The 15,000-nt window shown below is 38.0% G+C and overlaps 4 protein-coding genes across 4 annotated transcripts in view; all 4 read right to left on the bottom strand.

Annotated features, from left to right (window-relative positions):
- Nucleotides 1-135, bottom strand: part of LOC134183027 (uncharacterized) — an 11,467-nt gene extending 11,332 nt beyond the window's left edge. The window contains exon 1 of the mRNA XM_062650470.1: nt 1-135. This exon is cut by the window's left edge and continues 57 nt beyond it. Coding sequence (XP_062506454.1) covers nt 1-135 — 135 coding nt within the window.
- A 656-nt stretch (nt 136-791) lies between these two features.
- LOC134183026 (synaptonemal complex protein 2-like) lies at nt 792-7,961 on the bottom strand. The gene is made up of 12 exons (XM_062650469.1): nt 7,904-7,961; nt 7,453-7,626; nt 4,619-4,843; nt 4,315-4,431; nt 3,751-3,842; nt 3,662-3,696; nt 3,463-3,608; nt 3,134-3,186; nt 1,824-1,869; nt 1,669-1,761; nt 921-949; nt 792-876 (listed from the first exon to the last, which is right to left on the bottom strand). Exons 1-12 carry the CDS (start codon nt 7,922-7,924, stop codon nt 792-794), a joined length of 1,116 nt encoding a protein of 371 aa, XP_062506453.1. The 5' UTR covers nt 7,925-7,961.
- Nucleotides 7,962-8,467: 506 nt separating this feature from the next.
- Nucleotides 8,468-11,343, bottom strand: LOC134183478 (uncharacterized). Its single transcript, XM_062651028.1, has 7 exons — nt 11,288-11,343; nt 11,149-11,232; nt 11,012-11,089; nt 10,793-10,944; nt 10,627-10,698; nt 10,474-10,561; nt 8,468-9,035 (listed from the first exon to the last, which is right to left on the bottom strand). The coding sequence occupies exons 1-7, from the start codon at nt 11,317-11,319 to the stop codon at nt 8,723-8,725; spliced, it is 819 nt and encodes a 272-aa protein (XP_062507012.1). The 5' UTR covers nt 11,320-11,343; the 3' UTR covers nt 8,468-8,722.
- A 1,559-nt stretch (nt 11,344-12,902) lies between these two features.
- LOC134183145 (WASH complex subunit 5-like) overlaps nt 12,903-15,000 on the bottom strand; it is a 21,719-nt gene continuing 19,621 nt past the window's right edge. Inside the window, exons 30-32 of the mRNA XM_062650614.1 lie at nt 14,651-14,822; nt 13,428-13,515; nt 12,903-13,085 (exon numbers count right to left, since the gene is read on the bottom strand). Coding sequence (XP_062506598.1) covers nt 13,029-13,085; nt 13,428-13,515; nt 14,651-14,822 — 317 coding nt within the window. The 3' untranslated portion in view covers nt 12,903-13,028. The remainder of the gene's footprint in view (nt 13,086-13,427; nt 13,516-14,650; nt 14,823-15,000) is intronic.

Raw genomic sequence — 15,000 nt, 5'->3', positions numbered from 1 at the left:
ACTGACTGGAAACTTCCGTCCTGCTGGTAGTTTTCCATCGTCAATGTGTATAGATGATGCAGAGATTGACTCTCTGTTCTCTTGCGCTTCCTCTAACTGATGCTGTAGCACATCAATAGGACAGAGTGCTCTCATAGTAAAGGCAATAAAAAGATAATAAATGGTATTAGTAATAGGTGTGTGTGTGTGTGTGTGTGTGTGTGTGTGTGTGTGTGTGTGTGTGTGTGTGTGTGTGTGTGTGTGTGTGTGTGTGTGTGTGTGTGTGTGTGTGTCTGTACGTGTCATCTCTCAAACACTTCTATTATGTGTAGATATGTGAATGTGGAAAGAGCAGACGAAGGACAAATCCCAGAGCAAACTCGCAAATTTCAACTCTCGTGTTGATGACTACTTCAATTGTGTTGGTTTCAACATTCTCTACAACACAAACAATCAGTAAAACCAAATAGAGAGAGAAAATGTCAAATTACCTGTTGATTGTACCGACTCAATATCAGCAAACTGAATTGCAATAGTGTCACAATTCATGTCTTCAACATCCTGACCCAGAGGCAACTACAACACAATAAATTAGTAAAACAAAATATTACAACCACATTTACCTATTAAATACGTTTACAGTATAGTACCATGCATCATATATTTCTGCTCTCTAATTGCACTTGGTAGCTACCGACTGTAGTGGTAATGTATAAGATGCACTCCTCCAATACAATAATCTAGTGTATTGTGGGATGCATCCCTCCAATACAATAGTCTAGTGTATTGTAAGATGCATCCTTCCAATACAATTACAACGTTTTCGCTGATCTTGCCTGCAGCACTGTTCCATTTCCAACAGACATCGTTGTGACCGCCAAAAGACCTGACATCATTCTATGGAACGACGTGGTACAGAGAATTTACCTAGTAGAACTTACTGTCTGTCATGAGTCCAACTTCGATGCAGCTGACGAAAGAAAAACTGCAAGATATTACGACCTAGTGCAGTCTCTGTCAGAAAAGAGATATCTCGTAAAGCAATTTAACCTTCTCGTTGGATCGAGAGGTTTTATTCATAATGCCAATTTAAATTCTTTGTGCACGGAACTACGTATACCAGCTAGGACAAAGGAGAACATGTGTCTTCAGATTATCAAGACTGTCATGGAAGAGTCATTTAAAATCTGGATCAAGAGGAACAGTTCATAGCCTTGTTACTGTGTTTAATTAATGGTTAACTTAGTCTTCTCTTTTACTTTAGTCTTGCTGTGCTAGCCAACTTCGTTGTAGCTAGTCTAGAGCTCTTAGCTGCTGTCCCATATGTCGCCACGGGATTGTTAACCGTGTTGGACAGGGGTTGCTAGCTGCTCCCCATTTGTTTATTTATTTCAATAAATGGGTTTGACCGTGTATTGTAAGATGCATCCTTCCAATACAATAGTCTAGTGTATTGTGAGATGCATCCCTCCAATACAATGGTCCAGTGTATTGTGAGATGCATCCCTCCAATACAATAGTCCAGTGTATTGTAAGATGCATCCTTCCAATACAATAGTCTAGTGTATTGTGAGATGCATCCCTCCAATACAATAGTCTAGTGTATTGTGAGCTGCATCCCTCCAATACAATAGTCTAGTGTATTGTGAGATGCATCGTTCCAATGCAATAAACTAAATAAGTACCTACCTGTGAAGGCTTCACAAAGATTAGTATTCTCTTCGAACCAATGTTCACATGCACAATGATCCCCAGCGACTTGTCAACATACGGGCATTTCAACTGCATCAAAAAGAAGAAAAATCAAACTAATGCTACAAGTGTTAGTAAACAAGCATGCTCACCTGACAATCAGCAACAGCAGCCTCAACACATGGATAAGACATAACACTGCAAAATCACAGAACAAATAGTTTAGTTTAAGACAATCAATCAATCAAAATCCATCAATCCATCAATTAGCCAATCACTCAATCAATCAATCAATTAATCAATTAGCTAATCAATCAATCAATTAGCAAATCAATCAATCAATCAATCAATTAATCAATCAATCAATTAATCAATCAATCAATCAATCAATTAGCCAATCAATCAATCAAGCAATCAATTAGCCAATCAATCAATCAAGCAATCAATCAATCAATTAGCCAATCAATCAATCAATTAGCTAATCAATCAATCAATTAGCCAATCAATCAATCAATTAGCTAATCAATCAATCAATTAGCAAATCAATCAATCAATCAATCAATTAATCAATCAATCAATCAATTAATCAATCAATCAATTAATCAATCAATCAATCAATCAAGCAATCAATTAGCCAATCAATCAATCAAGCAATCAATCAATCAATTAGCCAATCAATCAATCAATTAGCCAATCAATCAATCAAGCAATCAATCAATCAATTAGCCAATCAATCAATCAATTAGCTAATCAATCAATCAATTAGCAAATCAATCAATCAATCAATCAATTAATCAATCAATCAATCAATCAATCAATCAATTAGCCAATCAATCAATCAAGCAATCAATTAGCCAATCAATCAATCAAGCAATCAATCAATCAATTAGCCAATCAATCAATCAATTAGCTAATCAATCAATCAATTAGTAAATCAATCAATCAATCAATCAATTAATCAATCAATCAATCAATTAATCAATCAATCAATCAATCAATCAAGCAATCAATTAGCCAATCAATCAATCAAGCAATCAATCAATCAATTAGCCAATCAATCAATCAATTAGCCAATCAATCAATCAATTAGCCAATCAATCAATCAATTAATTAATTATCCAATCAATCAATCAATCAATTAGCCAATCAATCAATCAATCAATTAGCCAATCAATCAATCAATCAATCTATCAATCATCAATTAGCCAATCAATCAATCAAGCAATCAAGCAATCAATTAATCAATCAATCAATTAGCCAATCAATCAATCAAGCAATCAATTAATCAATCAATCAATTAGCCAATCAATCAATCAATTAATCAATTAATCAATCACTCAATCAATCAATAATTAATCAGTCAATCAGTCAATCAATCAATAAATAATAAACAAACAAACAAATAAACAAAAATCAATAAATAGATAAACAAGATTCAACAACCATGTCATAACCAACCAACCTTGTTTCTGCTTGTCGTTGATTGTTGAGAAACAACAGAAACTTCAGTGCATCCTAGACGAGATGGATACAACTGACATTCGTATGTATGCTAGTAAACTAAAACATTATCAATATTAAAGCAAGATTTCCGACGTTGCCAAATATAACTTTAACAATCTAATAACATAAAGTATTTCGATTCAACACAAGACAAATGCTTAATCAATATACAAACAAGTTTGTAGACAACTGTCATAATTCTATTTTTGTGTATTAGTCACTTTGTCTACCTGCTTGTAAACAATTCGTATTGCTACATTAATTACAGCAAGCTGATTGTGTCTCTACCTCTTCTAAATTGTCCAGGCTAATAGACATAAACTTTGCCTGAATGTTCTTGTTACCAAACGCACAAGACAATTGCTGTCGTCTATTCGGTGTATCCAACGTCATAAGAAGCAGCATTTCTGTCATTGACAACTGATGCTCGATGTCTGAACACAATACATTCAATTTCAAGTCCCAATAGACATTTAACACACTCAACCTCCCAAATGAGGAATCGCCATGGCAACATTAGCTCTATGTTCAATGTAAAACAGATATAAAGTATTTCATGTAAAGTGAAAACCTTACAGTTGCTCCAGTAGCCCTGGAGTTTTGAGGAGACGAGTCATTTCATGCAAACCTTCACATCGTTCCAATAAACCAACAATAAAGTGTAACATCTACAACAGATGGGATTACAACTAAGCAATACACACAACAAACAGACAAAAGACAAATAAACAAACAAAAATTAACAAAAAATTAACAAAAACAGTCAGACAGACAGACATTCATGAAGACTGGCAGACAGACAGACAGACAGACAGACAGACATGCAGACAAACAAACTGACAGACATGCAGACAGACAGACAGACAGACAGACAGACAAACAGACAGACATGCAAACAGGCAGACAGACAAACAAACAGACATGCAGACAAACAAATAGACAGACATGCAGACAGACAGACAGACAGACAGACATGCAAACAGACAGACAGACATGCAAACAGACAGACAGACATGCAAACAGACAGACAGACAGACAGACGGACAAGCAGACCATCAGAGACAGACCAACACATACATACATACATATGACAAACAAACACCCAATAATACACATATATGCCAATATAACATGTCATACTTTTGTCCGTAAATCAAAGTTCTTTGCAACAGATTTACTGAGGACAGTCCCCACAAGTGACAAAAGGAACTTTTCAACAACGAGTAGCTTTGCCTTCTTCGAGTAATCAGTAATACCCTATCAACAGCATACAGATTAATATCTGCATATCAATTTGTCAGCTTGCCTGTTTGTCTGTCTGTCTGTCTGCCTTTCCACCTGTTTGTCTGTCTGCCTTTCCATCTGTTCGTCTGTCTGCCTTTCCATCTGTTCGTCTGTCTGCCTTTCCATCTGTTTGTCTGTCTGCTTTATCTTGTTTTCTTACAGTAAGAGTGTCTATGATGTCACATCCAACATCAGAAAGACCCTCTTTAGCACCAACAATTTCACATTCACCAACAACGTCACTCCACACATCTTTCAGTATATCAACAACGCCGTGTTTGATAAACACATCAAAACCAGCATGAAGTCTTCCCTGGCAATTAGACAGAAAGTGAAAAATCTGAAGAATAGTTGCGACTCTCTTGAACTGACGAGCTGACCATGCCTTAAATAAAACAATACATCTCAAATTGACAATACTTTTGTGTTTTTGGATGAATCTCTCAATACATTAGATTATTGTATTGGAGGGATGCATCTCACAATACACTACACTGTTGTATTAAATTGGAAAGATGCAGCTCTCAATACACTAAACTATTGTATAGTGAGATGCATCCCTCCAATATAATAGTCTAGTGTATTATAATTGGAAGGATGCACCTCTCAGTACAGGGCTCGAAAAATTGGTCCAACTACTTGTCGTCATTTAACGAGTTTCCAAAATTTTTAGGTCGTCAAAATTTTTTAGTCTAGGAGTCATGTTGATATCAATCATGGTGTTTAGTGGTATGCAGCCAGTTTGTACGACCTTCTAGAATTCAGTGCAGTGCAAGAATACAGCGCAGTATTCTCACAATGGCATGCAACCGACACACACATTACCGCTGAGCCAATGGATAGGACGTGCTAGATTTTACAGAGCCATGTAGACTTCTTCACAGAGGCAAGGAAGACAATAATGATAGCTAATTGAACTAGCGATTAAACGCATACCACCTCTCTTTGTCAAAACAAGGCAGGGTTTCAACCAGACTTCCACATATCAGTTCTTGCTACTAAAATCATATCTACCTATTTCGACCTACATGATCTACCATTGTCTCCACTGCTCCCTGGTCACAAACTCATGCCTTTACTTTGTCGGAATCCTGGGATGGCTCTTGCAAGTCCAGTTTCATTATTTGGGATATGAGCAGTTTGTCAACGTATAGCGCGCTGCTACATACTACGCGTACATGTCATTGTACAACAAATGTCCGAATGTGAGCGTCAAAGCGGCGCATGTTTCAGTACAGTACAGTTATCCACCTGCATACAGAGAAAGCCATTGCAAACCAGCGTTAGTCTGCTCTAGTCGTTATTTGACGACCTAGACTAGAACGTTAGTCGTCAGTTGTAAAATTTTCCTTGTCAAATGATGACTTGACGACCTATTTTTCGAGCCCTGCAATACATTAGACTATTGTATTGGAAAGATGCATCTCACAATACACTAGACTATTGTATTGGAAGGATGCATCTCACAATACACTAGACTATTGTATTGGAGGGATGCATCTCACAATACACTAGACTATTGTATTAGAGGGATGCATCTTATAATACACTAGACTATTGTATTGCAGGGATGCATCTCATAATACACTAGACCATTGTATTGCAGGGATGCATCTCATAATACACTAGACCATTGTATTGGAGGGATGCATCTCACAATACACTAGACTATTGTATTGGAGGGATGCATCTCACAATACACGATGTAGACCCATTTATTGAAATAAACAGGGAGCAACTAGCTAGTACCAGGCCAACGCACGTAACAATAGTGCAGTACCAAAATATACAAGCTAGTCTGGGGCTCTATAATCTTTTGCACTGCCCCTCATAATGCATGCGCAAAAGACTAAGTACACGAAACATCAAAGTAAATAAGTAAACATCAATAAGTTATAATACAGTTACTTCATATTTCTCATTATCCATATCCTGTGTGACTCTTCAATAGAACAAGTGATGATTGAAGATATTAAACATTTACATTCCTTGGTTGTTGCTTTAAGAATTTGAAGAAAATGGTCCAGTCCATGATGATCAATGATACCCCTTGAACCAATACAGATGTTTATTTGCTGGCAATTATAACTTGATCTTATCTCTTCGACCAGTTCAGTGGATCTATCACACTTGCGTTGGTTTGCTGCCTGAAAGTTTGTTTCATAGCACACCGTCAGTTCAATTATATGGACTCTGTTGGTTCTTTCATTCCAAATAATAATATCAGGTCTTAACCTTGAATTAATAATGTGTGAAGGGAAGGGCACATCACTATATTCGAGGTCAGCATAGATAATATTTTCTTTGGGCAATTTCAACCTTGCCATATTGTACAATATTCTCAGTATAGAGACATGACGATGAGTATATAGACCTTTATTCAAAAGAACTGGACAATTGTTTAAGACGTGTAGTAAGGTCTGCCTTTTTCCACAATTAGGGCATTGATCACAAGACCTCCTCTTCCAAAGTGTAAGAGTAGCATTGATGGGTAGAGTCTCTGACACAGCATTTAGAATAAAAGATAGTTTATAAGTGGATAGTTGACAGACAACTTTTGACCAAGAATGACAGTATTTATCATCAAGTCTGCTGGTGGTTCCTTGAACTTGTAAACTTTTCAGTTTGGACTCAAGATGATGTTGGTGTTCGTCTTTGATTCGTTGTTTTGTTTGTTTATATAACACAGACGACGAACATCCAGGTGACTTGATTAGTGATTTGAGGCTTTCTTTATTTCAAGACTATTGTATTGGAGGGATGCATTTCACAATACGCTAGACTATTGTATTGGAAGGATGCATCTTACAATACATTAGTTATTGTTATTGGAGAGATGCATCTCACAATACACTAGACTATTGTATTGGAGCGATGCATCTCACAATACACTAGACTACATAGTAAGTGGAGGGATGCACCTCTCTATTGCGTGGGAGCTACGATTATCTCACATTATGTTAGACATTGTACTTCTAAGTCTAAAGTAGATACCTGCTGCAGTAAAAGCTTGAGTTTGTTGAAACATCGCTTTGTAAACGTTGACTTGATTTTGATCAGCTTCGTCTCTCCGTGCACTTCTCGATCGTCAAGCACAACATCTAGAAACGTGTCGAGTCTCGAGTAAACTTCGTCGCGATTATTCCAGGACTGAAGGCACGTTTGGAGCTGAGTGTACAAACACAAAAACGACTGTACATCCGGGTACTTTAGATAAGTTTGCTGGCTGCCACGTGACAAACTAATTAACTAATTAACTGCAATATGATATGTTTTACAACATCAAATTAACTTCGTTTAATCATTGTCTGAAGTACAATTCGTAGGATCGAGTGCAGAAAACTCAACTTCATCTAGTGAATTACGACATTACAAATCTCAAATTCTCTACATTGCAACGACAATTTGTAGAAGACAGTAGTAACAATCAAGCTAGAATGCTTACCTGATCAGTGCAACTACTCATTTGCTGAAACACAAATACTGAAAGAATATTCACGGTTGCCACGCAGCGCTTCTCGGTGTTCAGTCACCTGTCACGTGTTGGAGCGTATCAAGTTTGGCGGGAACACACGTATTCTGTCAGATTGTGTTTATTGTTGCACAGATCGTACGTGAACATAGGCCTAACTAGCCTCAAAAGTTTACCTACCGTTTCCTGCACGTGATAGGAGGAGAGTGGAAGAAAGTGGGAGGAGAGTGGGAGGAATGAAGAGTCAGTCACGTGACCGGCGGCAGACTCTAGACTATGAAAACAACTGACCAAGCCTACGATTACCTGCACTATCAATCGCCTACTTTCTTAGCCTCGAACTTCCAGACCAGAGAGCTCTCTGGTCTGGAAGTTCAAGGCTACTACTTTCTCTTTGTTGATCTTGAAGTCTGCTCACTAAGTCGCGGATGCCCAGGCAAGTCTAAACATATTTTTATGGACACACCCGTTTAAACTGTCACACCCACTCTTTTGGCAGTTGCCGTGGTTGCCTCATGCCTAATTACGACGCTGTGCTGCACTTACTAGTAATGTTCTCTTACTATAATTAAATACATTTTGCCATAAAATAGTCATGCTTGCTAAACTATTAGTGAAGCAAGACAACAAAAACATGAAAGAAGAAGCTAATGTCTTAACTAGCTGCATTGGAAATGTTACATTAGAAGTACATTGCAGCACACGCACACACACACACACACACACACACACACACACACACACACACACACACACACACACACACACACACACAACAAACTCAATGTATGATTAGTCGCTCGAACCGTCATAGATAGGATTTTGAACGTTTCTAATTCCTGTGACTGCATCAGCTTCTTCATAGATGTGAAACTCACAGCTGCTCTCATCTTCACGAGTGTAAGCTAAATTGACGTTGGATGGGAGCTCTGGTTTAGGTCTTTCTGATGTCGAGTAGAGAATGTTCTCTGAGCTGCGTGACATTCCAAACATCCCAGATGATCCAGACATCATCCTTTCCTCGTAGAGAGGATTGGCATTCATGTTGACGACTCTGCGACTTACTTTCCGTGGGTTCTCTTGCTTTCTAGTGCGCTTTCTGCGTCTGCAACGGACACATATAGAGATTAATGTGAGGCATGCCTGTTTGATCTGCATTAGCTGTACGCGAACAGATGGAGATAGACAGACATACAAATAGACATACACGCTTACAGACAGACTAACAGGTAGAGAACAGACAGACAGATAGACATACAGACTGACAGACAGACTAACAGGTAGAGAACACACAAGTAGACATACACACTGACAGACAGACAAACAGGTAGAAAACAGACCAATAGATATACACACTGACAGACAGACAAACAGGTAGAGAACAGACAAATAGACACACACACACACACACACACACACACACACACACACACACACACACACACACACACACACACACACACCCACACACACACACACACACACACACACACACACACACACACTGACAGACAGACAAACAGGTAGAGAACAGACAAATAGACATACACACTCACAGACAGACTACCAGGTAGAGAACAGACAAATAGACATACACACTGACAGACAGACAAACAGGTAGAGAACAGACAAATAGACATACACACTCACAGACAGACTACCAGGTAGAGAACAGACAAATAGACATACACATTGACAGACAGACTAACAGGCAGAACACACAAGTAGACATACACACTGACAGACAGACTAACAGGCAGAGAACACACAAGTAGACATACACACTGACAGACAGACAAACAGGCAGAGAACAGACAAATAGACATACACACTGACAGACAGACTGCCAGGTAGAGAACAGACAAATAGACATACACATTGACAGACAGACTAACAGGCAGAACACACAAGTAGACATACACACTGACAGACAGACTAACAGGCAGAGAACACACAAGTAGACATACACACTGACAGACAGACAAACAGGCAGAGAACAGACAAATAGACATACACACTGACAGACAGACTGCCAGGTAGAGAACAGACAAATAGACATACACACTGACAGACAGACTGCCAGGTAGAGAACAGACAAATAGACATACACATTGACAGACAGACTAACAGGCAGAACACACAAGTAGACATACACACTGACAGACAGACTAACAGGCAGAGAACACACAAGTAGACATACACACTGACAGACAGACAAACAGGCAGAGAACAGACAAATAGACATACACACTGACAGACAGACTGCCAGGTAGAGAACAGACAAATAGACATACACATTGACAGACAGACTAACAGGCAGAACACACAAGTAGACATACACACTGACAGACAGACTAACGTACAGACAGAGAAGAATGACCACGCAAACAGAGAAAGGAAAATAAACAAACAAGCTAACAAGCAAGTGGGTGCATGTAGGAAGAAAGATGCTATAGACACACAAACTACAGAAAACATGCAACAACCGATAATGCATGGGTATACAACAGTTGCGAACACATTGAGGTAGACGGGACGCTCACCTGATGATGAGAAACGCTGCAGCAGTAAATATACAAACAGCAAATATTCCACAGACCACAAGTCCTATACCAGCGTACACAGCAGCACCTAGGACACAAAAAACAGACTGAGATTCACTCCTTGTTTGGTACGTGGAATGCATGCCCGCGTACTTGGTCCATCATAAGACACTTTGACTGCAGATTGAACTGCATTGGATGGGTCAGTTGCATCTACTTTTAAGTCTGCAGCACAGAATACAAAATGTGCAATCACCAATAACGTGTGTCACGTGACCGTCAAATGGTTGATTAATTAATTAATTAATGGTCTTAATACCTTGACAATTTAGAGGATTGGAGTGCGAAGAGAAGCTGATCCGCTCACCATCGGTGCCTGTACACTCACCCTTGTACTCAATGTGTGGCCGTTTGAGAGACGACAACAAGCACATCTGATGACATGGAATATCAGCATTGCCAGTTAGGTCACTAGACATCACAACGACAACAACACATAACAACAAGAATGTCAACTAGAATTACACCATCAACATACACTTGCACTGCTCTTAGAGGCGTGAAATTGTCGAATGCATGTACATCAACGTTAACAATAGCGTTAAACGTCAAGTTGCTACAACAAGTAAACCACATGAGCAATTGTTAGCGGTGGCATCTGTTGATTACCCTTACATGCTCATGATACTTTCACGAAACATCTGAAATGTATCCGAATCTGATGGAGATATTGAACGGATGTTCTGATGTGACATGTCTCTTCATGTTAATCATTAATGTTATGTTAGCACCAACAAGTTTACAAAAGACTCACAGCACTTTTACTCTATCCAGTCCTGATCCCATAAAGTCACTACTTCTAGGTATAGCCCCGAGTGTTCCATTAAACTTCCTACACAACGTACAATCACAATCACAAATCCTAAATCTTTTGATGTCTTATAGACGTACAGTCGAATAAACTGGTCTGTCGATGGACGATCTATGATGTAATGATGTGTGCTATTTGTGCCATTGGGAGGTGGCTCCGACTCGGCAGCACACACGACAGTAACCAGAGAATCATTCTTGGCGTCAGCAGACGACTTTGATGGTAACAAGAGATCTCCTGATGCATCCTTGTCAGGTTCACGTTCAGAGAACGCGACAGATATCAGACACAGCACGAGAAGAAGGAGCAGAGACAGGCAGCTGGCTATAGGATGCTTCATGTCAACCAAACTTGATGATTTGAGAGACACGAATGTACGTAAATGATTGATCTAGCTCTGTATGCGCTGCCCGTCTATACACGCGCACATATCAAGGTCTCTCAACGCGGCAACGTTGCTGGGTAGCTACAGAGCGGCCATCTTAATCATCCAAATGGAACCACAGATAACAAACAGAAACCAAGAAGTGACAAAAAATTAGGACACTACAATAACAGAAGGAATCAGGACGTCAGCTCTAGCGGAAGCCGCCCAGAACGCACGTTGCTAGGATGACCTCTTAGCTACCTAGCTGATGAAGTGGCCTGCCACACGTCACCCAATCACGTCCGTATACATCACACCCTTTAAGGTGAAACCCACAAGATCAAAATTTCTATTACCGGTAGTACTCTTATATTTTCTATAAATTTTTGAATAGTCTAATAATATTTAGACTTAAACTTTAAATTAATATTTTACTATAAAAATATATAAAAATATAAAAATTAAAAATAAATTAAATATGTATGTATATATCTATCAATAATGACAGTAATTTTAGTTCATGGGATTTGCCTGTATAGTAGATTTGTTGTATTGAATATACTGTACTATACACACACACACACACACACACACACACACACACACACACACACACACACACACACACACACACACACACATATATTTATATATATATACACACACACATACAATATAGTTTTTCTTATAAGTTATATATTCCATCTTAACACAAAACATTTAGTGTCTGGAATAACATAAAAGGCAACTGCTTCACACTAGCAAATAATCTAGAAAATCATCATCTACTAATCAAACACCAACACAACAAACCCTAGCGTATAGTCTACAAGATAGAGCAGCTAACAAGTAGAGCAATACGTCACCAAGCTTTCCTGTACCTAGACAAACGAGAAAGAGAGAGAAGTCATCAGAACAATGACACAGAAGACATAGCCCTCAACGTTGCCATCAAAAAAACGTTTCTCGCACAACTGAGCAATAGCAATAGACAACACGCGGCATTCTTTATCCGAGAGCGTCGTTTGTTTATATTTTATCTGTACTCTCGGCTGCGGCGTTTATTCAAGGACGGCATTTAATCAAAGAAATACGGGACATACTTTATCAACTGCACACACCATGGGCTGGAAGACTGGGTAACAACGTTCGAATAGAAGAGATCAAGTGAAGACGTGAAGGGGTTCAATGTCAAGGGTTTCAATGTACGTTTTTATGAAAATAGAAAACTCAACCAACCCACGCATACATACACACACACATACACTAATACTGCTAACAAGTCTACATACCACACACAGTAGCGTGTGTCTATGCTCAAGCTTGTCGTCTAAACTCATCGAAGATGTAGCCAGGAATGTGGCATTCGATCACCTGGCGCAAGAAAATCTCACGTTAATTAATATCAAGTTGTCTACTCGAATATCTCAACAACGATGTGTATGTATATCTGTCTATGTATATCCACTTGTCTGTCCATCCGTCCGTTTGTCCATCTGTCTGCCTGTCTGTGCGTCTGTCCGTCCGTCTGTCCGTCTATCCATCTTCTGTCTGTCTGTCTGTCTGTCCGTCCGTCTGTCCTTATATCTGTCTACATGTCCTTCTTTCTGTCTGCCTGTCTTCATGTTTGTCTACATGTCTGTCCATCTGTCGAATTGTTCTATCTATTTGATAATCTCAGCGTTTGTGTTCGTTTCTTTGAGTGCCAGCTCTCACCTTTCGAGGAATCTTAGCAAAAGTGATAAAATCTTCTAAATAGACCAACGTGTTGATGACTTCAGGAGGAAGTTCAACAACTTTGTCTCTATAAGACACACAAACAATAAATAAATTAATTAATTAATAGAATATATAATTAATTAAATAAATATATAAACTAACTAACAAACAAATAAAAAACAATAAAATAAATAAATAATTAATTAAATAAATAAATAAGTAAATATATAAATAAAGAATTAATTAAATATATAAACTAACAAACAAACAAACAAATAGAAAACAATAAAATAAATTAATAAATAAATAGAAATAATAAATAATAAATAAATAAATAAATTTTTAATAAATATAAATAATAAATAAATACATTAATAAATAAATAAAATAATAAATAAATAAATTAATAAATATAAATAAATAAATAAATAAATAAAAGTAAATTAAATTAACAAATTACAAATACACATGTAAAATATAAAAACAAAATGAAATAAATATCTATAAATAAAATAAAATATTAATTAATTGATTAAAAACAACAAAATATTAACATAAGATATACACGAAAGAAACTACAAACTTTAAAAATAAATCAATAGTTTTTAATTAAAATTTTATATTAATAATTTATTTTTTATAATACTAACATTTATATATTTATTTAATAATTAACAATTAATTATTTTAGTTAATTAACTAAAATACCATCAGATACATTGAGATATAAGCACAAGATACAAATAAATATAAAAATAAAAAATAAATTATTTTTCTAAACACACATTTCCCATGCATTTAAGATAGACATACACACAGACAGACACACAAACAGACACACAGAGAGACAGAGAGACACACAAACAGACAGACAGACAGACACAGAGACACACACACACACACACACACACACACACACACACACACACAGACAAACACAGAGACAGACAGACACACAAACAGATGAACAGACAGACAGACAGACGGACACACAGACAGACAAACAAACAGACAAACAAACAGATAGACAGACAGACAGACAGACACACACACACAGACAGACAGACAGACAGACAGACAGACAGACACACACACACAGAGAAACAGACAGACACACAAACAGACAGACAGACAGACAGGCAGACAGACAGACACACACACACACACAAATGTCTATCCATGCATGCATGACATTTCATTATTAAATTAGATGGTCTTACTTGGCCGTCGAGGCGGATTTGACTGCACACACCATCGTGCGTACATATTGGCCAACCAGAGCAAGGAATTGATCAGCACAGTCTGTGTGGTATTGACGCAGTAATGTGAGAGTGCCGACGACGAATGGTGGGCCATCCAGTGGATCGGTTGCCTTCCTGCAAACCATTGAGCCTACAGTATGGGCAATAAAAATATTGAGTTGATTAATCAGGTATCAGTGTGTGTGTGTGTGTGTGTGTGTGTGTGTGTGTGCGCGCGCGCACGCGCGTGACTTCTTTAGTTGGTAACTCAATTAGATGCTGATTCGTGTCGTCAACTAGAGTTGTCTATATACTCAACTGCACCTTGC

This window comes from Corticium candelabrum, chromosome 8, assembly GCF_963422355.1.
Source record: "Corticium candelabrum chromosome 8, ooCorCand1.1, whole genome shotgun sequence".
Lineage (NCBI taxonomy): Eukaryota > Metazoa > Porifera > Homoscleromorpha > Homosclerophorida > Plakinidae > Corticium > Corticium candelabrum.
Note: the sequence above shows the minus strand (reverse complement) of the source record. Positions and strands in the feature narration are given on the sequence as shown.